Here is a 24051-nt window from a genome sequence, read left to right on the forward strand (position 1 = left end):
AAAACTCCCTATTTGTCGCTCCTGTTTCATGAGGCATAAGAGAGTGGTCAACAAAGGCTTCCCCATCAACCGATCCACGTCTTGACGCGCGCTCTTAATGCACAGCATGGCGGCCATTTTTATTTTACTGAAGCCAGGGATATTTAAATCCCCGCTTCATTGACTATGTCGGGTAGCCTATTTTACATGTCTGTCGGCAAAGGCATATAGTCTAGACATACCCTTGGGCTGTGTCTACACTGGGCCACTTATTCCGGAAAATCAGCCGCTTTTCCGGAATAAGCTGCGAGCTGTCTACACTGGCCCTTGAATTTCCGGAAAAGCAACGACGCTCTACTGTACAAAATCAGCCGCTATTCTGGAAAAGCTACGCTGCTCCCGCTTGGGCATAAGTCCTTATTCCGGAACACTGTTCCGGAAAAGGGCCAGTGTAGACAGCCCAGTAGTCTTTTCCGGAAAAAAGCCCCGATCGCGAAAACGACGATCGGGGCTGTTTTCCGGAAAAGCGCGTCTACATTGGCCACAGATGCTTTTCCGGAAAAAGGGCTTTTCCGGAAAAGCATCTGTGGCCAATGTAGATGCTCTTTTCCGGAAATACTTATAACGAAAACTATTCTGTTTTAAGCATTTCCGGAAATTCATGCCAGTGTAGACACAGCCCTGGTGTTCACACCTCCACATCAGCTGTTAGAAGTGGAGGACAGCCTCCCTGACTGAATTGACCTCATTATCTCTGCCCTTCCTCTTGATTGGTACTCCCTTCTTTTCATGTGTCTGTATATAGGAGTGGCCCAAGGCCAGCTGCAGCAGCTGGCGCCCTAGGCGGAAGGCGCAATCGGTGCCCCTGCTTGTTCGTCCGTCAATGGCTGTGATGTCATCATTGGGTGCCTGGACCAGCAGCGCCCAAGGCAACTGCCTAGTCTGCCTAGGCTCACGGGCCGCCCCTGCCTGTATATTTATACCTGCCTCTGGAATTTCCACTACATGCATCTGACAAAATGGGTCTTTGCCCGTGAAAGCTTACGCTCCAATAAATCTGTTAGTCTGTAAGGTGCCACAGGACTTCTCATTGGTTTTGCAGATTCAGATTAACATGGCTACCCCACTGATACGTGTTGATTTAGTGTATTTAAATGGCACTGTAGGGCAGTTATTTAATATGATTTGTTTCATACTGTAAGGCTGCGTCTAGACTGGCATGATTTTGCAGAAATACTTCTAACGGAAAAGTTTTTCTGTTAAAAGTATTTCCGCAAAAGAGTGTCTAGATTGGCACGGATGCTTTTGCGCAAAAAGTGCTTTTGCACAAAAGCATCCGTGCCCAGTATAGTTGCACTTTTGCGCAAGAAAGCTCCGATGGCCATTTTAGCCATCGGGCTTTCTTGAGCAAAAAATGAAGGTGCCTGTCTACACTGGCCCTCTTGCGCAAGTATTCTTGCTCAAGAGGGCTTCTCCTTGAGGGGAGCATCAAAGTATTTGCGCAAGAAGCACTGAATTCTTACATTAGAAAGTCAGTGCTCTTGCGCAAATTCAAGCGGCCAGTGTAGACAGCTGGAAAGTTTTTGCGCAAAATCTTGCTAATCTAGATGCACCCTAACAGTTTTCAGCGGTTAGAGGCTCTTATTCAAGGTTCTGTACTCCCACTGAGACTTCTAAAGTTATGGTTAAGTGTAAATCATGTTACAGCCAGTAGTTAGTACTCTGCACTATCTTTAGGTGATTGAAAGACTTATCATAAGGCTGACATGTTCAGAATGCAGAACATTTAGCCCATTTTGAGGGATGGAGAAGGAAAGTGCCTAACTTCACACAGCAGCCGTATGAATTAAGCAGTTGAACTGACTAGTTCCAAAGGGAGTCCATGTGGTTTCTTTTTGGGCCAGAGCCTGCGCAGAGTCTTAAAAACAAAGGTATGTGTCGGGGGAGGGGGAGCAAGAGGGGAAAGGGACATCTAAGCGTTAGGGATCGTTTAGTAGCTTCATAAATATACTGGAAATGGATTAATTTCTCAGATCTGTCTCTTTCTTTCCTGCTTTGAAGGAGAAAAGAGCGTCTCAGATGAAAGCCGAAGGTTGCCTGACTGGATTTACCAATCAAATTGATGGAACATTCATTCAGAAGTAAAGTTGTCCTTCATTTTTCTGGTGTTGCAATTCAAAATTAATTGGTTGTGCTGTTTGGGATCTGCTACAAAAAAACCCAAAAAAACTTGCACCAAAAAAGTGCCCGTTAGGTCTTACTATAGCCAGAAGCTGGCATACTCTGTAGTGTAAGTAGCAGTTTTAGCCGGTTTGCCAATTACTTACAAAACTATGCTTAGTAGCTTTTTACACTTTAAGAGAACTTGTGTGATTGACACTATGCAAAATAATTATACCAGAGTGCAAAAAAATCATCCTATTAGTCTTGTTAAATACAAGTTCAGTAGAAATTTTCCACTCCCATTTTGTGCTGCACTACAAAAGCATGTAACTGATAGGCAATCCATTTGATCTTTCTGAATTTAGAAATTATATTGTATATTTTATAAGCAGCCATACTTTTTGTCGCAAGTGAAATATGAGTAGAACTTCTTATAGCTGAAATAAAGCAGAATGGCACAGACTCAGTCTGCTCTTGCAAATTCATTTTACTTTTCAATCCTGAGCTTTACCAACATGGGACAAAGATGCAGTCTCTATGGTTCTAAGATTACAGACAGCACAAGCCTAAAACCCTGATGAATACTGGTTATAGGGAGAACACAGTATTTTATTTAAGAAAACTCATGAAGTTGATTCAGGGTACCCTGAATCAGAAATATGCTTTGGGGCTTTGAAAGCTATGATTTAACAGAACAGGAAAAGAGTAAAATCTGTGCAGCATACATTCTTATTTTGTAATAGCACTTACTGATTATGAAACTGTATTGTGGTCTTGTCCCTTTCCATTTGAAAATGAAAATATTACATTCCAGTTAGTTGTGGTTATTCCAGTAAAATGAGAAATGAGCCAATTAGATCAACTTATCCTTTTTGTAATATTTTGCTCTTACAGTTTGAAAAACTGTAATATAATTATAAACTTCCAAGTTTCCCATGTTGGATTTGCAATTTAAATAACATCCAGGATGAGAGACACCCTTCTACTACAAGCCAGGTAGCAGAAAATAAGTAACTATCACAGCTTACTCTGCCTTATATTCTTTGAGGATAGCAGAATAAGCATTGTGGGAAGAAGATCATTCAATAGACCTAGAGTAGTCTAGTATTAGCAAGATATTGGGAACAGAATACTTTGCCCCTGAGAAGCACTAGAAACGATAAAATTAACACAGATCTGTTCACAATAAATGAGGCAGACACAAATGTTGAGATTGTTTCCTTTATTGATGTTTTTCTACAAATAGTGCTTGGGAGCAATTACATTAAAATGCCTACAACATTGCTTTGGTGACCAGTAAATACAGCAGGGGATGGGAAGACTTTTGCAAATGGAACTCTAGGATACAGAAATGGATACAGGAACTCCTGAAACAGATGAGAAAAGAGTTATATAAGGCTGAGATTACTTAACACCAATAATATTATGAAACTACAAGATCGTGTATTAAATTTTACACTGTGTGAATGCTTTCTGTATACAGTAAGCCTCAAAGGGTGTATCTAGATTACATGGCTCCATTGACGGAGCCATGTAAAGTAGTTTACTCGACATAGTCAATGAAGAGGGGATTTAAATAATCCCCTCTTCATTAAAATAAAAATGGCTGCCGCGCTGTGCTGACAATCAGCTGATCCGGCACAGCGCGGCAGTCTAGATGCGGTGCGGTCAACAAGGGAAGCCTTTGTCGACCGCTTCGGTATGCCTCGTGAAACGAGGTCTACCAGAGCGGTTGAAAAAGGCTTCCCTTGTCAACCGCGCCGCGTCTAGACAGCCGCGCTGTGCCGGATCAGCTGATTGTCGGCACAGCGGGGCTGCCATGTTTATTTTAATGAAGCGGGGATTATTTAAATCCCCGCTTCATTGACTATGTCGAGTAAACTACTTTACATGGCTCCGTCGATGGAGCTATGTAATCTAGACACACCCAAAACAAGGATGCTATAAGGATGCAAGAACAGCATACAATTTATTGAATATTATTGAAAAAATGAACATATTCAAGAGCTTAGCCTTTTCAGTGCAAAGTGAACAAATCCTGGCTTACATTTTGGATGAGGTTTTTCAAAGTTCTCAGCATTTGCTGAGCTTTTGACTGAAGTTAATGAGTTTTCCTATGGGTCTGAGCAGGAGCAGAGTTAGTGCAGTGCTGAAAGATTTGAAAAGCCCACCAGTGATGTGCCAGTGACCTACACCTTGAACAGAACACTCACATCATGGACATGACTGCTGTTCTTTTGGATAGATGGTAAAAGTGGCGACAACACTGCAACCAAGTGGAGTTGAAGGAATCGTTGCTCACTCCACACATGGTTATGCACGAGCACTGCTCGAGCAGGTGCGTCTGTATCTTGGAACAAAGGACAGTAGCAATGTGGCATTTGCTTCCTTCTGCAACCCACTCACCAGTTGAGTCACACAGTATCTTGGTAGAACACACCCTCTGGCCCCATCCTTGTTTGTGTTTGACTTGATCTGTTCCTTTGTGGATTTCCACTGCAGATGCCACCTAGTGGACCACACTGCACCTTTGGTTTACCAGCAAGGATCTTCCTTGGGGCTCTTGGTGCCTCATGGCCTTGCATCCTCCCCCCTCACTCCTTCCTTCCTTCCCCCCAGCATTTTGCTCATAGTAACAATGCCCTTTTCCTTTCAAATTGGGTTGAGTCACGAAGGCAACACTCAATCCTGGTGGCTGTAGAGTCCCTAACACATGTCAAGTATCGGCTAATTTCCAAAAGCCATATTACAGATGGCCACCTTGGGCCCAAGAAGACTTCAGTTTAAAACACATGGGGTGAGCAGTGCAGAATGTTCCCTGTATATGACTGACTGTATGCCAGTTTTCCTATCACATGAACCATTGGTTCTACAACTAACTTTAAATAAGACATTGCATCAGAGAAGCCTCTTGATTAACCAAACATGTTTACAAATACATATGAAATAAGAAATGACAAACCTTACTAGAATATTCCCAGTTCTTTCCTTATGTTAATATCTCTCTTCAGCTGACAAAGAGAACATGGAGCGCAACATAAAGCAGTGCAGAAATCACAGAGGAGGGTTCCCTAATGAAAAAGAATTAAAATATTACAGGCTGTAGCTTTCAGAAGATGTACATCTAACATTTATTGACTTCACTCCATTGACTGGACTGGACCGCTCAGGTCCATGTGGGCTTTCAATGCTGCCTTTGAGTGACAGGGACATTATGGAAACCATTTAAACAACTTTTATCAAAGGATTTTTGTCAACCACAGATAATAAAAGAGGCCAAGACTTATTTGCTTATCTAACTTCATGGTTTACAGGATCTTTCAAAAAAGGGTTTATTTTTCGACAGATCTGTGTCTAGACTGCCAGGGTGTGTAGTTTTTTTTTTTCCCCCTGAAAAAGCTCCGTTTTGGAAAAAAGCGGAGGCCATGTTTATGCTAATGAAGCACGAGATATTTAAATCCCTGCTTCATTAGCAATTTCAACGTGCCTAATCTACATCTCTCTGTAGACAGAGAGGTGTAGTCTAGACGTACCCTATGAGGCCAAGACTTATCTGCTTATCTATCCCATGTCCCTGCTATTAGAAGCTGAAAAAAAGGAGTACTAGTTGCCTGCTGTAGGAGGAAAAGAGACCAGGCTGCGGGTACCAGCTGCCTCTTAAGAGGGCTGATTTGGACATCAAAGAACCTATTTACCGTATATTCCGGCGTACAAGACGACCTCTGATGTTAAAAACCATCCCCCAAAAATCGGGGGTCGTCTTGTACGCCGGGTATACATCCCAGGCGCGCCTGGGCTGCTCCCCCGCCGGCTTCCCCCGAGGCTTTGAAAGCCGCGGAGGGGCTCCGGCGGGGGAGCAGCCCAGGCGCGCCTGGGATGCCCCCCCGCCGGCTTCCCCCGAGGCTTTCAAAGCTGCTGCGGCTTTGCTCCCGGTGCCTCTGGTCTGCTGGGGACCATCTCCAGCAGACCAGGGACACCGGGAGCAAAGGAGGCGGAGGGGCGCTGGGGTATAAGATGAAACCCTATCTTTTAATTAAAAAGATAGGGGGTCGTCTTATACGCCCAGTCGCCCTATACGCCGGAAAATACGGTACTCAATTTAGGAAGCAGATTTGAACAGTTGAGGCTTATCCAATAACAGTCACACTTCAGCAACTAGATAGCAAAGGAGAATAGCGATTGGACGCCCTTCTAGATTAAGCTAGTCCAGCTCCCTACCTGTGCGGGATTATGCTTTACAAAATGTTTGTGGAGATTTTGTCAGTTTCCAGTTCATATGTCTGCAAGTAATGACTTTTCAGCCCTTAAACTGAAACACTTCTCTACAGTTTACTCCCTTTTTGTGTTAGGAAGATATTAACCTTTAGTTTTCCTTCTCTCACCTTCATCCTATTAATATTTCTTATACCACACTGTAAAATATTGCTCTACACCTTTCAGACTAACTATAATCCCCTGTATTACTGATTGGCCAAACTATGTATAGTAGCTCTTAATTTTCTTTAGAAGTCAGTGCTGCTATTCTCTGCTTTCCTTCCAGTTCATCTACATTCTTTTGGTATTGAAGATATTACACTCACTAGAATCACACAGAAGAACTCTTGCCTTCCAGCTTTGTTACGAAGGGACAGGTTTTTAAAAGATTTTGGCTCCAAAGTGGCTAGGAGTGCACATCACTCAGAAGCTACTGTGAGCATCTCTGAAAATTTGGATAATTAATTAGGTACCTAAACAGGAGCTGAGTTGTTTTTTTTTTAAATCCAGCCTATAGTATCTCATATGCATCCCAAAATGTCAATGGCCTTTTGAGGTTGCTATATTATATTTGTAAGCTTATGTCTAATTTGCTTACCAGTTTCACCCCAAAAGTATATTTCAGTGTTATTTCTTTCTATATGTTCCCACCAATAGAGTATCTGAGGTTTGGGTTATTCTACCCTAGAGACATTAAGCTGTATCTCATTTTTCAATATCCATGAAAAACATTATTGAACCCACCACCCTGTGCTACCCAGGCCAATGCCCTATCCTCTAAGGCACATGAGGACCTAACCCACTTTCTGGGTACCCCTTATCCTACCTTCCCTGGAACCTGCTCATGGATTTAGGGGACTAGAACGCCCCACCCTATACTCCTCAGGCAAATGCTCAAACTGCTAAGCCATGCCAGGACCCACCCTACTACCTTACCTTCTGGGTGTCTTTGAAATCCATTGTATTAAAAATGCAAAGTTTACATAGTAATTATATATTACTTCTTAGGCAGGAGACATGACCAATGTAAATTTTGGGAAGTGTTGGGAGCTTCAGAAGACGAGGCTGAACTATGTGCCTGACCAGAAATAACTTTGTGTACAGAGTTAAATGGGTTTCCTAGGGAATACCTAGAGGGAAATCATGCAAATTCCCATCTGTAGAAGCTACAGAGAGGACTATCTTCCGATTACCTGTTCCTGGAGTGTGAAGCCATATAAACGAAAGTCTGAACTATTCACAGCTCATAGGCTGTTATGAATTTGTGCCCTGCGAAAAGCCCCTTTGTGCGGTTTGAAAGACTGATACTTCCCAGAGCCTTTGTTAGAGCAGGGGATCATCTCTGGTAAGCTTATTAGCATGTTCATATGTTCTTTACTCTTTTAACAGGGTAAAATTGCAGAAAAAACCACAGCTTAGAGGAGCTGTGTAGTAAACTGATACCCATGTGCAATTCTAGCTGCTCATAGCAAAGTACACACAGGTCTATTAGGTAGTCCAGACTGCTCGAGATGTCACAATGTAAGCAGGGGGACCGTGCAGTCTGGAAATACATCTCTCTCTCCTTTTTGACCAGGGTATCTTTGCCTTAAGCTTCCCAATCCCCAGCTGCCATCTGTCTAAGAGTGGGTGTCCTCAGTGCCCCAGAGGGGGAACACAGTGCACGTTCCTCTAAACTGAGATACTAATATTACGGCCTTAGTCCCTTCTTGTTATTCCTCCTCTCACTGGTGTTCTGCACATGTTCTTTTGAGTATGGGCTGCACAGAAGAATAGATAGTAACTAACAGGGATCCTGTATCTTGACCGGTAGAGCGTCCTCATGGCAACGCTTGCACCACAACAGCAGCATTCTCCCATGTCTTTTGCAACTTTACATCCAAGACAACAGAAACCGAATGTTCCACATGCGCCTGCACAAAGAGAAAACGACAAATGGATGTTGGCCCCACTGTTTCTGCAGGCAGTTGACTTTCATTACCACTTTAAGGGAAACACAGAAGTGCCTAGATAAACAGGAGGAGAAAGTTAGGTGTGTGCCAAGGGGCCAGAGCCCCCAGAAAGGAAGGCTGGGTCATTGAGAGACCTCTGCAGTGATGTTACATGAGGCTGTTACCTCAGCTGCAGCTCTCTCCCCCCATAACAAATTAAGTAGCAGGTGACAGACTTATGGCATCACCTTTCAGGTTCCTCCAAAGAATGGGAAGAAAGGATCTAATAACCTGGGATCTCAGAATGAACTTTAGAGAGCAAAATACATTGCTGATATTTGAGTTTCATACCATTGTGTTTGACTGGAAGTTGGAACACTAGCTGGTTTTGTTAGTATAGTGGGTAAACTTGGTTTGTGTTTAGTCCATGTAGATTAGGGGCGGGGAACCTTTTTTGGGTTGAGGGCCACTGACCCACAGAAAAATCGGTCAGGGGCTGCACACAAGTGAGAAGAAAAAAAAAATCAAACCAAACCCTGACTGATGTGGCCCCTGACTGAGAAGGAGAAAGATACTCCCCAAATTCTCCTCACAGAGCAGAGCGTTTGGAGGCCCAGGCCAGTGGATTTTGTGTGCTCCAACCCCACAGGAGCACCATTGCGGGTGCCCCAATACTAGGGGGGAGCCCTGAACCTTGGGTGCTGGATCCAGGCAAGCTCAGGGCCACACCCACCCCCCAAGCCTGAGGTTCCCCATCCCTGATGTAGGTCTTAGGTTAACATTTTGATTCTAAAATAAACCATGTTCTGTGTGTTGAACTATTCCTTGGAAGAAAAAAAGGATCATTTCAGAATAGGGTCGTCTCTCACCAGGCCTGTAATATGGGGGCTTATGTTTTAGGCTTCCATCCTACTGCAGGTAGCAAGTATATTTAATCAGAAATAATGTGGTATAAGGGTTGAAAGTCTAACATGAAGGTTTCTGTTTAAAATAAGAGCATCTGGTGTGAAGTTCTCCTTTAACATAAGTACAGGTTGGACCTCCCAAAACCGGGACGCCCTCATCTGGCAACATCCATGGTCTGGCAGGACTACGGGTGTTCCTGGACCAGGGAGTCCTGGCTGGGACCCCCAGTGGCAAGAGGGCTGGTGGCTTGAAGCCTGATGGGGCTGGAAGTGGGGCTGGAGCTCTGGTAGTGCAGCAGGGGCCATGGCAGCCCCAGTACCGGGGCTGGGGATGATGCCGTCATGGCAACTGAGCTAGTGGGGCCAGAGATGCAGCAGCTGTGGCAGCCCTGGTAGCAGGGCCGGGGCCAGGGACATCACAGGAGCTGGGGCAGTCTGGTGGCTGGGGCCAGCAGTGGGGAGGGAAAGTGGTCTGGGGAGCCCGAGGTAGGAGACCTCCTCTGGTCCAGTAAATTCCCTTGTTCGGGACTGGTCAGATCTGAGTGTGCTGGACCAGAGAGACCCAACCTGTAGTACACTTTGGAATTGAAAGACCAAGATTTTAGTCCCACCTGTATCTTTTATATTGAATAGTTGCATACAATATAGGTATATTACCATCTGGTATCAGCCCATTAGATCTGTGACCCTCGGTTGTCTGAGTGCTAGTACTTGCTCTGTGTATGTGAATGAATGGTGAGTGATTTGGGACCACTTACTAGAAGCCGTTCTTTTACATTTAAACAGACAAATGCTCTTGCATCCTGATTTAAAGATACTGCCAGTAACAGAGGTGTAACATAAAATAAAAAAATCAAACACCATAACCCTAAACAAAAATCAGATATTTGCATATCCACTTACAGACTTTACAGTCACTGCAGCAGTCAAACAAACCGGTCTGCCAGGAATTACGTGCAATAGAAGCAACACTAAACTGGGGCTGATTCGTCACTACATGATGACAGGCCATGTCTAGTTTCACCAGATCAGTTCAGAAGCTGATATCCTGGAAGGAAAAATAAAAGGAGCATGTGACAAAGTTCTGTTGAGGCACGTCTACGCAGCAGGGCTAAACTCAAAATAAGCTACGCAACTTGAGCTATGCTAATTATGTAGCTTAAGCCGAAATCGCTTATTTCGACTTTTGGCGCTGTCCACACAGCAGTTATTTCATAAGGACATAAGAACAGCCATACTGGAGCAAAGGTCCACCTAGCCCAGTATCCTCTCTGCCGACAGTGGCCAATGCCAGATGCCCTTGAGGGAGGGATCACAACAGGTAATCCTCATGCGTTCCCTCCCCTGTCACCCACCTCCAGAGAAATAGCCATTGATGGACCTAACCTCCATGAATCGATCTAGCTCTTTTTTGAATCCTGTTAAAGTTCTAGCTTTCACCACATCCTCTGGCAAGGAGTTCCACAGGTTGACTGTGCACTGAGTGAAAAAAAACCTTCCTTTTGTTTCTTTGGAGACAGAGCAGTCTTCTCCCGACTTCCCTTATTACTCATATAATGAGGGTTACAGGAGTCAGAGTAAGACGTCTTCCAGCTCAACATTATTTCGACATTATGTCAAAATAACTGCTTGTACGTAGGTGGACTGTGGTCAACCTAGGTGCCTGCCAGGCAACGCAATACTAGTGGGTTCAGGAGCCATGAGCCTTTTGCTGTGTTTTTAATTCAGCCCCAGACAACTCTGAGGGGGAGGCTACTTTCTAGGTCCTGCCTCGTCCACCCTAGGCCCTTTGGGGGTGGAACTGGCCCCTGACCACATTTCAAAATTCATTAAATAGCCCACCAGCGAAAATTATTGCTTATCCTTGAATTAGGGGAATGTTACTCCCAATGCTTTGCGAAATGGCACCACGATTCTCGTTTTATAAGAAGCCATGCTAGAAAGTCTGGATAATTTTGGTGGGCATTTTAGGCCAAACTGTAGTCAATGGGGCTAGCTCAGATTCTTCAGAGCAGGTTACAAATAGGTGACGTTTGAATAGGAAAAATTTATTTTTCCCTATTATCACATCGGGTTCATTCCTGATTCAAGGGAAAGGGTATCACTAACTATATCTAGGGGACTTCAGACCTACAGTGATCTCACTTGGTGTGTGTGTTCAAAGACCTTCACAAGGCAAAATACTACAGACACCCCTGCAGAAACAGAAATCTCCCTTGCTGCTGTTCTCCAAACAGAGATTCAAAATCTTGCAGCTAACGGTTGGAAAAAATGATCACTCTCCTTCTCGCAACGGCTGTTGCATGTGTCCAGTATGTTGTACATCCATTATGCACTTCTCATATGTTCTGGGTAAGAGACAACAGCTCAGAAGAAACTGCAAAAGTAATCCTATTCAGGTAAAATGACATCACCTGCTAAATATTCAAAGTGCCCCCACCCTCAATATCACACACTTAAGACAGATCATTCATGTTGAGAGTCCACTCGGGCTCCGAACAGAAAGACCTGCTCAAACGATCCACCAGGCCATTTTGAAGGCCCAGCAGGTGTGGTGCCTTGAGAGGGACTGTGCTCCAAATACATCCACCCTTTGCAGAGCTTGACAGTCTCCTTGAAGATGTCTGACCTGACACCCCACTGTTGGTTCACGGCTGTGGGACAGTCGGCAAGCACCTGGATAGCCTTGCCCTGAGCGTGAGGCAAGAACTGCCAACACACACAAAACATTTCACATTAATGTGCAATGTGGCATGATGGGCTGCCCACATATCATGATCCTGAAGACTGCCAGATGTGCTGAGATGTCCTTATAGCTGAGACATCCGTTTACCAGTCACCAAAGAGAGAGGGGGAAGAAACTGGGATTCCCCTGCACAGATGTTCTTGACTCACCCGTCATATCAGTGATGATCGTATCCTGTCCCAGACATGCACCTGCTTGCCTAGATGTTGCATATGAGGGTGATAAACTGACTTGAGTCATAACTAGAAAACTCCGAGGTGCAGCCTAGCATGAGGAATGATACGTGTACATGCCTCCATATGACCTAAGACTGAGAACTCCTCATAGTGGTCTGGCAATGGAACATGAGCAAGAGGGGAGCAGGATACACCAAGAAGATAGAAGTTGCATGTGGTATTCCTGACCATGATGATCCCTTTGCTGGATCTGGGAGACCGGCATGCTGCCTTTGACTTCCAGGATCCCTGCTTCAATGCAGTGATCCATCCTAGCCACAGGAGGTTTCTGAGGTACATCATAGGAGACAACCATCACCGTCTGCCCTTCAGACTGTCATCAGCACCAACCATGCACCTACCCAGCGCATGGCAATAGGGGAAGCCTACCTTCATCATAGAGACAACCACCAGTACCCTCGCTGGGAAGACTGGTTAGTTCGTAAGATACAGGGAAGCCTAGACAAGGGTGAAATTCAGGACCGCTTCCAATTAATCCCATCCCCTGCAGAGGCCACTAAGATTTTTTTCTTTGTTCTGAACAGACATTGTTGGGTATGTATGAGTCTATGGGATACAGTGGCCCATACATGGTGTATGTAGCAACTACTGGAGAAGCTTTTAAGTCATGTTAGGGATTGGGTGAACCTACAGCAGAGACCACTGCAGAGGGCATGGGCTGCCAGTCCACCAGTTCTGGCCCTCTGTAGCACCTGAGCCTCTGGCACCAGTGCTGAGCATACTGGGCTGGTGACCATGTGAAGCACGGGGGGGGCGGGGAGCACTGCAAGGCACAAACTGAAGCCCAGCACAGGCTCTGTTTCCCTGAGCTGCCAGAAACCTGCCTAGGGACCCCGTAGCTTCCACTCCTCAGCGCCGCCCAATACCAGATACTGCGATGTGCCCCAGGAGTGCTCACCACTACCCTAGACATGCCCCATCTGCTTCTAATCCATGGGCATTTGGGGCAGGTGAAAGCAGAAGTCACGGATTGGAAGCAGCTCTCTCCCCCACACTCTCCAACAAGCACAGACTGGTGCATAGCACAGCCCCAGGGGAAGGCCAGGGCTCCTACAGCTTACTCCCAGGGCAGGTCTTTCCCAGCCACAAGTTGAAACAGCACCTCCTGCAACTTCAGCTGGTTTTAAATAAACATATTTTAGAAAGATTGTAATCTTTTCTTGTTGGGCATCCTGCGTGTTTAGATTGAATTTATTTAACTAATAAAAATAGTATTTTAAAATGTGGGTTTGGTGCATTTTAAAATGCATTTGAATTTCTAGACATATAGGGCAGGATGCAAATCACAAGTAAAAAAAAAATTACCCTCTAGTAAAAAAGAAATGTATAATTTGTTAGAAAATGGCATATAAAAAATTAAGAAGATAAATAAATGTAAGTTAAGCTACATATTTGATTAAGAAAATGTGTATAGACATTTTATAGCCTCCTAGTTAGCAAGAAAGAAAGAAAGAAAGACCAAATTTAGTGTAAACACAAAAATTCCAAATGAATCGGTTTTAATTGTTACCAACCAATGAAATCAACTTTTCTTTAGGAAAATACAAGCTACAAATGCAAATCAATATTACAATTGATTATTTAAAATTAAGGGACCCTGCTTGCTGTGCAAAACCATGATTAAAAATGGTGATGTAAACGTATTTTCTTAAATGAATCCACCCTGATGACAAATGAAGATGTACAGGTCTGGCCAGATTTCCAAAGCACTACTCAGTGAACCTGTTCACTGAGATTGCAGTTGGAGAGTTCAGTGCTCAGGTTTTCCCAGAGGCAATTCCCATTGCTGACTTCCATCTCAAACTCTACATGAACACTCCTACCTTTGTCATCTAGGGGAGAGACCCTGAGTCTCTAAATAGGTCAGATCCCTTTAGATTAAAATAAGATTGAACTGTTATGGGAATTAGTAACAAAGCGATGAGTCTTCCACTGCTAATTTACTAGTGGGTAACCAACTAATACAAATTAGTTGGGTAAGACTTGGCTTTAGTTGTCAATGGGTGCAAGCCACAAAATTTAGACTTCCCTGAAAGAGTGTTTCAGGCCAATCTCTGGTTTAGTTCTTTGGCGGTTGAAAAAATAGAGAGGGACTCAATGGACATTAGAGTTATCATTATTGTTTAAAATGCATAGGTGACAGAATGACTTGCTTCAAAAGTGTACAATAAAAAAGGAGAGAGACTTACTCCTCTTTTCAGGAAGCAATTCTTATCTCACAGCATGATTACTTTCACAGTAGGTGTGCTCCAGAAACACTCCCTGACAACCACCTATGTTTATAGAGCAATTGTTCACTTATATTTCCCACCCATGTTGGTGAGACTGAAATGTAAACAGTAATTCATCACCAAGAGCCTCACTAACCTGAGAGTGCTAAAGGTTAAAAGCAAGCCTGCTTTTTCCTATTGCTAAAATAAACTATTGCCAAGCTGTAAAAATAAACCTTTAAACTTTCCTTGCCTTCCTGATGGCAAGTAAGCAGGCACTCTCTGAAAAACCAAGAAACTCAAGTCTGGATGATTTTACTAGCATGGCTTTCTGAAGAGCAGAAGCAGGCTGGCCACTTTCAGTCAAAACACGATGGGCAGAATTCTTCTGCCTTGACTGATTTGTACATATTCCAGTATATGTTAACTCAGCGGTACTCAACCTATGGGATTCTATGTGTGGCCCAAGAGATACTTTGTTTATTGTTGCCCACATACAGGGCTGCCTGATTCTGCTGGTTTCCTTCCATTTAGTATTTTCCTACTGTTATTACTAAAGTGACACACACCTAAAGCAAGGACACATGAAGTGAGGTGCTTGCTGACTGCACACAACAGGGACTGTGAGAGCCGTGTGCTCCTTTGGCACTCAATCAAAGCTGTGGCTCAGTTGGCACACCTTGTAAATTCTAAGCAAGCAAGCACAGGTAGCAAAACTACCCCATCCTGGGAGACTGTCTTGGTTACGACAATCTTGCATCCCAATGATATGATGCGGCCCATTCACTAGCTTAGGTTGCCCATCGCTTCGTTAACTGCTGTGGATATGATTGCATGGGTATAATAGAGTGCTGAAAAACAGACATTCAAATCTCTCAGATTACTCTTTGGTTTCACAGAGATGTTACTCCACAAATCAATCTTTTAGGTTCTTCCCAAGCACTACAAAGAGTTGCAAAAGTAAAATTAATCCTCCCTTCAGTTCAAACATTATATTGAGCTCTACACAACTCTTCTCTACACAGACACCAGTGACGCAAACTAACAGAAATAACACTATTTCCAATGACTGGGCAAAGTTCTCTGATCCACAGAGCAGATTTTTGCTCTGATATTCTGCCTACTCCCCCAAATCAATTTAGGTCACCTATCATTGTATAGCTGAGCACCATGTACAGTTGTTGTAGACAGACAGTAATCCAAGTCACATAACTTAGCTTGACTAAGAGAAGAATGACCATTATTTGTCTCTAAATTGTTTCTTTAGAAAAACAATAAAAGTAACAGAGGAGTTGTGAGGTAGTGAGAGTTGTGTTCACTCTTGTAGCCACGGTGTTCACTCTGTTTTTGCATTTATTATTTGCTTTGTGATTCCTGTGCTGCTCTGGTGTGTGTGTGTGTGTGAGAGAGAGAGAGATGGCTAGGTAGATATCTCTGGGTGAGAATGCCTGAGGGCAGGCAGGTAGGGAATGGCCCAGGCCAGCCTGTCACCTGAGCTAGGTGGAGGATTCAGTCAGGTGACACTTTGCCAGGGAACCTGAACAAAGGAGGAGGCAGGGCAGCCTGAAGGGCTGTGACCAGTTGCTGGGTGTGAGAGTTAGTTTTCGGCTGGCTTGGGGAGAAGGGAGCCTTGCTGGCCTGGGAGGCTGGGGCAGGAGCCTGGTTCCTGTGTTAACAACGATCCTGTGCTACCCTGTGTCCCTGTCAACCAATAAACCTCCTGCTCTACCCGCTGGCTGAGAGCCATGCCTGGCTGCGGATGGGAGGGCAGGGGCCGGTGACTTCCCCACACTCCATGGCCATGTTAATCTGTTTCAGCAAAAACTACAAGGCGTCCAGTGCCACTTTCAAGACTAACCGATTTAATAGGAGATAAGGGAATATGCTTTTGTGAGATACAACTCACTTCCTCAGAGGCTGGAGAGAGAAGAAAACAGAAAAGGAATGGATATAGAGATGGGAGAATGACCCATCTCTGTATTCCTTTATTTTCTGTTTTCTTTTCTGTTCAGCGTCTGAGGAAGTGAGTTGTATCTCATGAAAGCATATGCCCTAATCCCCTATTAAATCGGTTAGTCTTGAAAGTGCCACCAGAATCCTTGTTGTTTTTAAGGAAAGTAACACAAATATTATGCTGACACTTACAAGATTAATACAGAACTCTATATACAGTAGTTTCCATGGCACTTACTCCTCAGGGCCATGCACATGCTTTCTCCTTACTTAAGATGTTGCAAAGTTGGTACTCCACAATTGCTAATTCTATAAACATCTCAGTGACTCAACAAGGTTGTGGGTGAAGATCATTGTATCTTCCAAGAGGGCAGAAAATAGGTGAAAGAAGGGTACAACATTGCCTTCTCTTAAAACATGGATAATTTCAAAGCACATTGACTAGAATTCAAGGAAATTCTATCCTTTTTGAAATACAAACCACCAAATTTAAACTATAGCAACATTCATTTTTCAGTAAAAACTACCTCAGGCTTTCTGGGAAATATCAGTTTGGATATATTTGTACAATATGAACAGTAGCTGGCAATAAAACAAACAAAATGACTTTCTGCTCATCAGCATGAGTGCATAATTTTGTCAAATACCCACTAATAGAATTTACAGCCTATTTCATTTTCCCTTAATTGATTTGTTGAACAGAAAACTAAATATTTTTACTCTTTACTAACTTTACTTTCCAGAAATAACTAACTCAGCAGCTACCAAGGTTTCCAGCTTTTAATAAATTGAACTTTTCCAAAGGTGCTCTCAAATTAAACAAAGAAATATGCACATACCACTTGCAGAGCAGTCTTGGAGAGAGAGAGAGATCGCTGTTCTTGGTCCAACTTCAACCAAGTCCTTTTTATATATTCCTTATGCTACACAAATTGCAACACGTAAACTAACCAGGTGGCTTTCCAAAATTGCTTTTGGAGACTTCTCATCAAGGAATTTAATTATAGGATTTCCCAAATTGACCTGATATTTTGTAAGAACAGCCACCTGTTTTTCCATCACATAATGACATATGTTAGCTGCAAAAGAAATACATTTTGCAATACCAAGGGTTAGATTTAATCTTGCAAAACTCAGAACTGAAATTTGTTCACACAGTAACTCAAGTCTCTCTTTGAATATATGTTGTCAAGCTTTGACATATACAACAAATGTGGCTGAGGTATAGTTATTATAGGAAAGTAAACTTAAAATGTCTGGGGTCTAGCATGATTAAAACCATATATAAGAATTTTTTTAACTAGAAAAAATGTTGCAACAGAGAAATAATGGAAGAAAGTGATTGGGAGAAAGAAAAAGAGAACAGAAGAAATGAGCATGCAAATATAAAACGATAACAGGTACAATTTTAACACAAGTGGACTTATTCTTTACATCATATTTTATACTGGTTTGACGCTACAGACTGCAGTAACTATTTCTCCAATTTATACTAGTGTAAGTCAATTGAGAACTGGAGCCATAACACAATAAATATACATTTGTAACAAAAAATGAGATTTCCGTAATAATTGTTGCAGCCCAAAAATAAAGATCTAATTATGGTTATAGATATGTTATGATTTTAACGTATCTAGCTCCAGAATTACTACACTGTGTAAGCTGAAATTTTGCCATGGAAGATCGAGACTTGGACCGTCCAATGCTACACAACTTCCAGGAGAATCTGCCCAACTGAAAGTCACTGGAACTTTATTCTTGCTCCTAAAATCTCTAGGTGCTTTTGAAAAATCCCAACCTAAATAACCTGATTATCTCTGGGAAACTCCACGAGTGATTTAAAGAGAGGATGAAATTTATCTCCCATCTCAGAAAGATGATTCAGCCTCTTTGGAGGAAGATTTCTGGGCCACTATATAAAAAAGTACAGCTCCAGTATTGCTAGGGTTACCAGATGGCTTTCAAAAAAATACCGGACACACGTGATCTCAGAACAGCAGAAGGCGTGGAACCGGCTGGGAGGGGAATGGGGCTGGCCTGGAGGGAGCGGAGTTGGTCGGGAGGGGAACCGACTGGTGGGAAGCAGGGCTGGACGGGAGGAGGTCGGGGGGAGTGGGGCTGGCCAGCGGAGATCGGAGGGGGGGGACTGGCTGGGAGGGGGTCGGGAGGAGCGGGGCTGGCCGGGGGAGACTGGAGGAAGGAACTGGCCGGCAGGAAGAGAGCTGGCCGGGAGGGGATCAGGGGGAGCGGGGCTAGCCGGGAGGGGGAGTTGGGGGGAGTGGGGCTGGCTAGGGGTGCGGGGGGGAGAACCGGCTGGCGTTGAGCGGAGCTGACCTGGGTGCACGCAGATCCCAGGGTGCTGCCCGTCCCACGCATGGTCCTGGTGGGGTGCACGGGCGAGTCTGGCCCCAGGGATTCCATCCCACCTTGGCCCCGTCCCTGCCCCCCTTCTCTCTACTGCGAAGCTGCCTACTGCCTGGCTAGTAGACATGCTCATGCAATGTGAGCATGTCTGTCAGCCAGGCAGTACACAACTACATAATGATACTCATGATAACAATAAAACGTACTTAATTACAAAATACCGGACATTTAGATGTCCGGTATTTTCTCAATTTGTTTCCCAGACAGAAAGCTCAAATACTGGACTGTCTGGTTCAAAACCGGACAGCTGGCAACCCTAAGTATTGCTAATATTTGAATACCTTATATACCAGACAGCTACAGTCTCTGGCTGTACAAGGTTAACATTTTCTAGGGGGCCTTCAAGACTCTGTAGCAAGAATGAACTTCAGACAGTTCAGCACATTGGTTAGCTCTTTATACCAGGGTAATCATCTAGGCGATCAAGGAGATTTGTAGACACAAAAACAAACTTCAAGGAATTTGAGATCCTCTTTCCCCGACTCCCTCAAGTAGCAACTAGATGAAGATAGAACAGTTGAAGCTGACCTTCAGGGCAAGTGGGATCTGGTTTGCAAAAATGTATACATATGTTCTCTTATGTACTTTTCATTAACTCTTCTCTCCTCTGTCCCTCTAAGCCAGGGGTGGGCAACAAGGCCTCCGTGGGCTGGATCCAGCCCGCCAAGTGAGTGGATCTGGCCTGGAGAGGCTCTACTGCTCCCCTGCCCCCAGGGCAATTAGGGTCTGGGGAGTGCCTGAAGCCTTCTCCGCTGTGCCGCCGCCCTGAGAGCAGCCTTAATTGGCCTGGGGGCGGGAAGCACGCAAACTCTACTCCCACCCTGCCAGGAGCACATGGCGCTCTGAAGTGCTGTGCGCTGCTCGCAGGGTGGGGGGGGTGAGCAGAGGAGGCTCCGTGTGCTCTCCTACCCCCAGGCCAATCAGGGTTTAGGGGCGGGGGAGCTGTGTGAAGCTTCCTTTGCCCTGCCCTGGTCCTGAGAGGAGCCCAGGGCACTTCAAAGTGCCACGTGTTTCTCTCAGGGTGGGAGGCTTCCCATGCTCCCTCATCCCTAGACCCTGATTGGCCTGGGGGTGGGGGAGTGTGCCAAGCCTCTTCTAGGGCATGGGTGTCTAGTGAGATGGGGGGGCAAAGGGGCTCCCCCACCCTCAGACCAGTCATGGGGTAGCCCCACCCCCTTTCATTTAAGCCATGTCCTTCCTGTTTAGGCCCTGCCCCTTCCAAGGTGGCCCAAGGCTACTTACAAAAATTTTGAAGTGGCCCCCAGGCAAAAATTATTGCCCAGTCCTGCGCTAAGCCTACTCCTTTTGACAACTGCCTTGAAAATGACATCTGTTTAAACCAAATCAGCAGGGCTGAGAGCTAATCACAGCTTTATCCTAGACATCACTGGTCATCCATATAGGTCTATGAAAATCATATCTTCAGGCCACACCTACCCACCATGGTGTACCTTAACTACCTAAACTGCATCTCTCATTACTTCCAAAAGGTATAGGATTAAAATCATGCAATAATGTCAAGCTCTCATAGCAAGTATAGCTGAAGATACTACTTCAGAACTCTAGTCTGGGGCAGAGGTGTGCGTGTGTAAAGATTATACACAGCATGGGGAGAAGTTAATACAAAAAGAAATCCAATTTTAGGGAAAGAGGGAGCTTTCTGGATGTATCTAAATCCTTAAACCCACACAGCTGGTTGAAGATGCAGTTTCAAGAATTTGGACTCAAACACCTTCCATCCATCCATAGTAGACTGTTGTATTTAAAATAATCCTGAGGGTACATGGACATCGTCAAACACTGCATTTTGTGTATGCCTATTATTCTTCAAGTGTAACGGGGTGTGGTCTATCTTCTTACGGCACTGTTCAGATTCAGTTTTGTTTTCCTTAAGGATTCAGGTCACTTTCCTGTTCGGAGTTTCCTTGTTCAGTGTAGCATGAGTGTGAGGGAAATGGATTGGAATGAAGTATGACAGGTACTCTTTGGTTTCTTCCTTCTAGTAGCTGTAGCAGGAACATTTCTCATAGAGCCAACAAAAGTCAAATAGGCAAGTACATTCACCCACGGACAAGATATACTGGTTATTACTAATGATTTGGAGCTCAGATACAACATGTTAATTATCAATAATTTGGGACATGGGAAACTATTTTTTAAAAGGGCAGAATCCTCAATAGAGTAGAAGCTAACAGAAAGCACTGGTCTAGAGTTGGCTAGTAAGCCAAAAGTTTAAACTGGTACTGATGAATAAACTGGGGTTATGTATTTTGTTTTTGTCCTTTTTCCCAGGATGAGAACGATGAAGGAAATTTTCCACCCACTTCCCAAATATTAGAGTTGTTGTTTTTTTCATTTTAAGGAAAGAAGAAAACAACTTAGCCACTCTAACACCGCTATTACTTTAATGATATTCTTTTAATAGTTTATAGGGGATTTTTTTTTTACATTATGGATGCAAAGAAAAATCAATAGTTCTAAGGAAGCCAAAAGTTAAGATGGCTTCCTTTGCCTCCTTATTAGTGCTCCAGGATTTCCAATGCCAACACCATGACTTTTAGTATCTAGTTTAAAATATAAAACAGCAGCTACTCAGTTTTAGATGCAAACGATACCTTCATTAGCAACAATTAATGTAAAGGCAGGTGGCAAACCTCCAGCTCCCTGATATCTAGAACACACTCCACTTAACTTTTTTAAAAACACAGAACAAAGAGAGGAAAAGCTGGAATTGATTTAGTTTTAAGTACTTGGCCAAATATTTTTCTAAAAGCCACCAGAAAAAAAATCCACAACTGTTGTAAGTTGCTAAAATATATTGGAATACTGGTTGAACCTCTCAACGGGGACTCCCTGGTCTGGCAACATTCTGTGGTCTGGTAGGACCACAGATGTTGCTGGACCACAGAGACCCAGAGGCAGGAGGCCCATGGGGGCGGCTGTTTGCAGGGAGGCCAACAGCTAGGAGCCCTGCCACGGGAGTCCGGCTGAGCTGGTGGCAGGACAGCTGGAACGCCAGTAGGCTCCATCAGGACAGCAGTCTTCAAATAGTGGGGCCTGGAGCCCAGCAGCAGGACCACAGGGCTACCACAGTAGGGCTGGCAGAGCCAGGAGCACCAGTGGCAGGGTGGTGGTTTCCATGGTGTTGCTGAAAGCCCAGCAACGGGACTGTGGGCTGCCGTCGCAGGGCAGCGGAGCTGGTCACAAGTGAGGAGCCGGCTGGAAGGCCAAGCAAGGAGTGGAGCTGGGCTGGGGGGTCAGTGGCAGGGGAGCCAGAAATGACCTCCCCTGGTCCAGCAAAATCCCTCCTTCGGGACTACTCAGGTTCCAAGGATGCCAGGGCAGGGAGGTCCAACCTGTACTCTGTATTATGTAGGACTTGACTGAAAAATTGATTTTTAGTGAGTAAGTCTTCATTTTATTACTTTTTGCTTAAAAATATCTTTGGTCAATGAGATTTGTTCAAAGAGTAAGAGAAAATTAACAAAACAATTATGAAAGAAAAATGGAAACGTTATAAAAAACGACAGTCAGATCTAATCCTGCAATTAACTCAGCACATACAGATCCATGTACCCAAGGACTTGTGGTTTCAATGGGACTCTATTTGGGGCAGTGGCTTGCTCATAAGAAATTGTCATGGGTGTGGGCCCTTTCCCAGCACTGCCAGAGCTTTAGGAAACTATACCTGCTTCATCTAAAAGAAATGCCAGGGAAGTGACTCGGTCTTTTTGCTATAATAGGTGTGCCTGCTGCTCCTTATATAGAAACTAACTTCAGCAGTTACACAGTACGTTGCCTTTACACAGTTTCATTAGGGAGGAAACGACAGGCTAACTGAACAGCTTTGTTTATAAAGTCACCATGAACAACGCTACTCCTGTGAGAGAATATTAAGGCACCCAGAACCTTGGCAGGATACAGCTGTGTAGTAATGGCCAATAAAAGAACTGTAAGTGATGTAATTCATAGTAGAAATAAAAATTCATAGGTAATACTTAGTATGCGGCATTCCATTATTACTTTTACTGCACCCAAGAGCATGTCAGATGCTTTACAGAACACAGAGAAAGACAAAAAACAGGACTATGTAGCACTTTAAAGACTAACAAGATGGTTTATTAGGTGATGAGCTTTCATGGGCCAGATTAACCATCTTGTTAGTCTTTAAAGTACATAGTTCTGTTTTTTGTTTCAGCTACACTAGACTAACATGACTGCATTTCTATCACTATTCTACAGAGAAAGACAAGGCCTTCTTAGGCTATATATACACTATGAGTTTTCCTCTGCAAAAAATATGCTAACGAGGGACTCATTTGCATGAGTCGCAATCTCATTTGCATAATTTCTGCTGATCCGTTTTTGCGCTAGGGTTTTTGCGCAAAAACAAGCAGTGTGGACGTTTTCTTTTTGTGCAAAAAGCCTTTTTCTGCAAGATCTGTTGGGGGTATAATGATCTTGCCAAAAAAGGGGTTTTTGCGCAAAAAGAAAACATCCACACTGCTTGTTTTTGCGCAAAAACCCTAGCACAAAAATGGAGCGGCAGAAAATATGCAAATGAGTCCCTCATTAGCATATTTTTCCCGAGAAAACTCAGTGTAGACGTAGCCTTAGGGAAATCTTACAATCTTGAAGGGTAATAAACTCAAAGGGATGAAAATACAGACCATTAGATATCTAAAACCAAATTTAAAAGGCTAATTAGAGCAACAACTACGTATTACCCAGAACCAAAATATAAAATGCTCCTCTACTTGCTTCTAAACATGCCAGGATAAAAAATGATTACTGATCTTATTACATATTTTAGAAATGTGCATCTGTCTGTGAGTCAGTTTGTTCAAGAACTTCTCCTAAATGTAAGAGCTAGGGCCACCAAATTTGGCATGCTGCTTTCTCTATCATAAGTTAAAAGCAAGGTCTGGGTTTGAGTATGGCAGGACAATGGGGTGTGCCTGGAATTCAATTTTTTCTCATAAAATGGAAAGGGAGGGGACTTACTGGGAGGGATAGGTGTACTGCAGAAAGATCACAGCAGAGCAGCAAGGGGCCAGAAATGGGACCAGGACATCTATAACTCCATCGGGCCAGCAAGTTGCAGGGGTGGAGAAAGGGACAGCTATCTACTATATAATTCAGAGGGTCTGTCTGTCTGTGTGCCTGGGTCTGTCTGTGGACAGGTGCTTTTCATCTCCCCCAAGCTGCTGTGGTGAGAGGGGGTTGGCATTATCCTCTCTCCCTGGGCAG

General features: G+C 44.1%; 1 protein-coding gene across 1 annotated transcript; it reads right to left on the reverse strand.

The window, feature by feature from the left end:
* Positions 1-3349: 3349 nt before the first annotated feature.
* On the reverse strand, positions 3350-17371 carry LOC112544914 (placenta-specific gene 8 protein-like). The gene is made up of 5 exons (XM_025182005.2): positions 17217-17371; positions 10136-10280; positions 8185-8309; positions 5105-5213; positions 3350-3509 (listed from the first exon to the last, which is right to left on the reverse strand). Exons 2-4 carry the CDS (start codon positions 10242-10244, stop codon positions 5109-5111), a joined length of 339 nt encoding a protein of 112 aa, XP_025037790.2. The 5' UTR covers positions 10245-10280; positions 17217-17371; the 3' UTR covers positions 3350-3509; positions 5105-5108.
* Positions 17372-24051: the final 6680 nt, after the last annotated feature.

The sequence above is a fragment of the Pelodiscus sinensis genome, chromosome 5, assembly GCF_049634645.1.
Source record: "Pelodiscus sinensis isolate JC-2024 chromosome 5, ASM4963464v1, whole genome shotgun sequence".
NCBI lineage: Eukaryota > Metazoa > Chordata > Testudines > Trionychidae > Pelodiscus > Pelodiscus sinensis.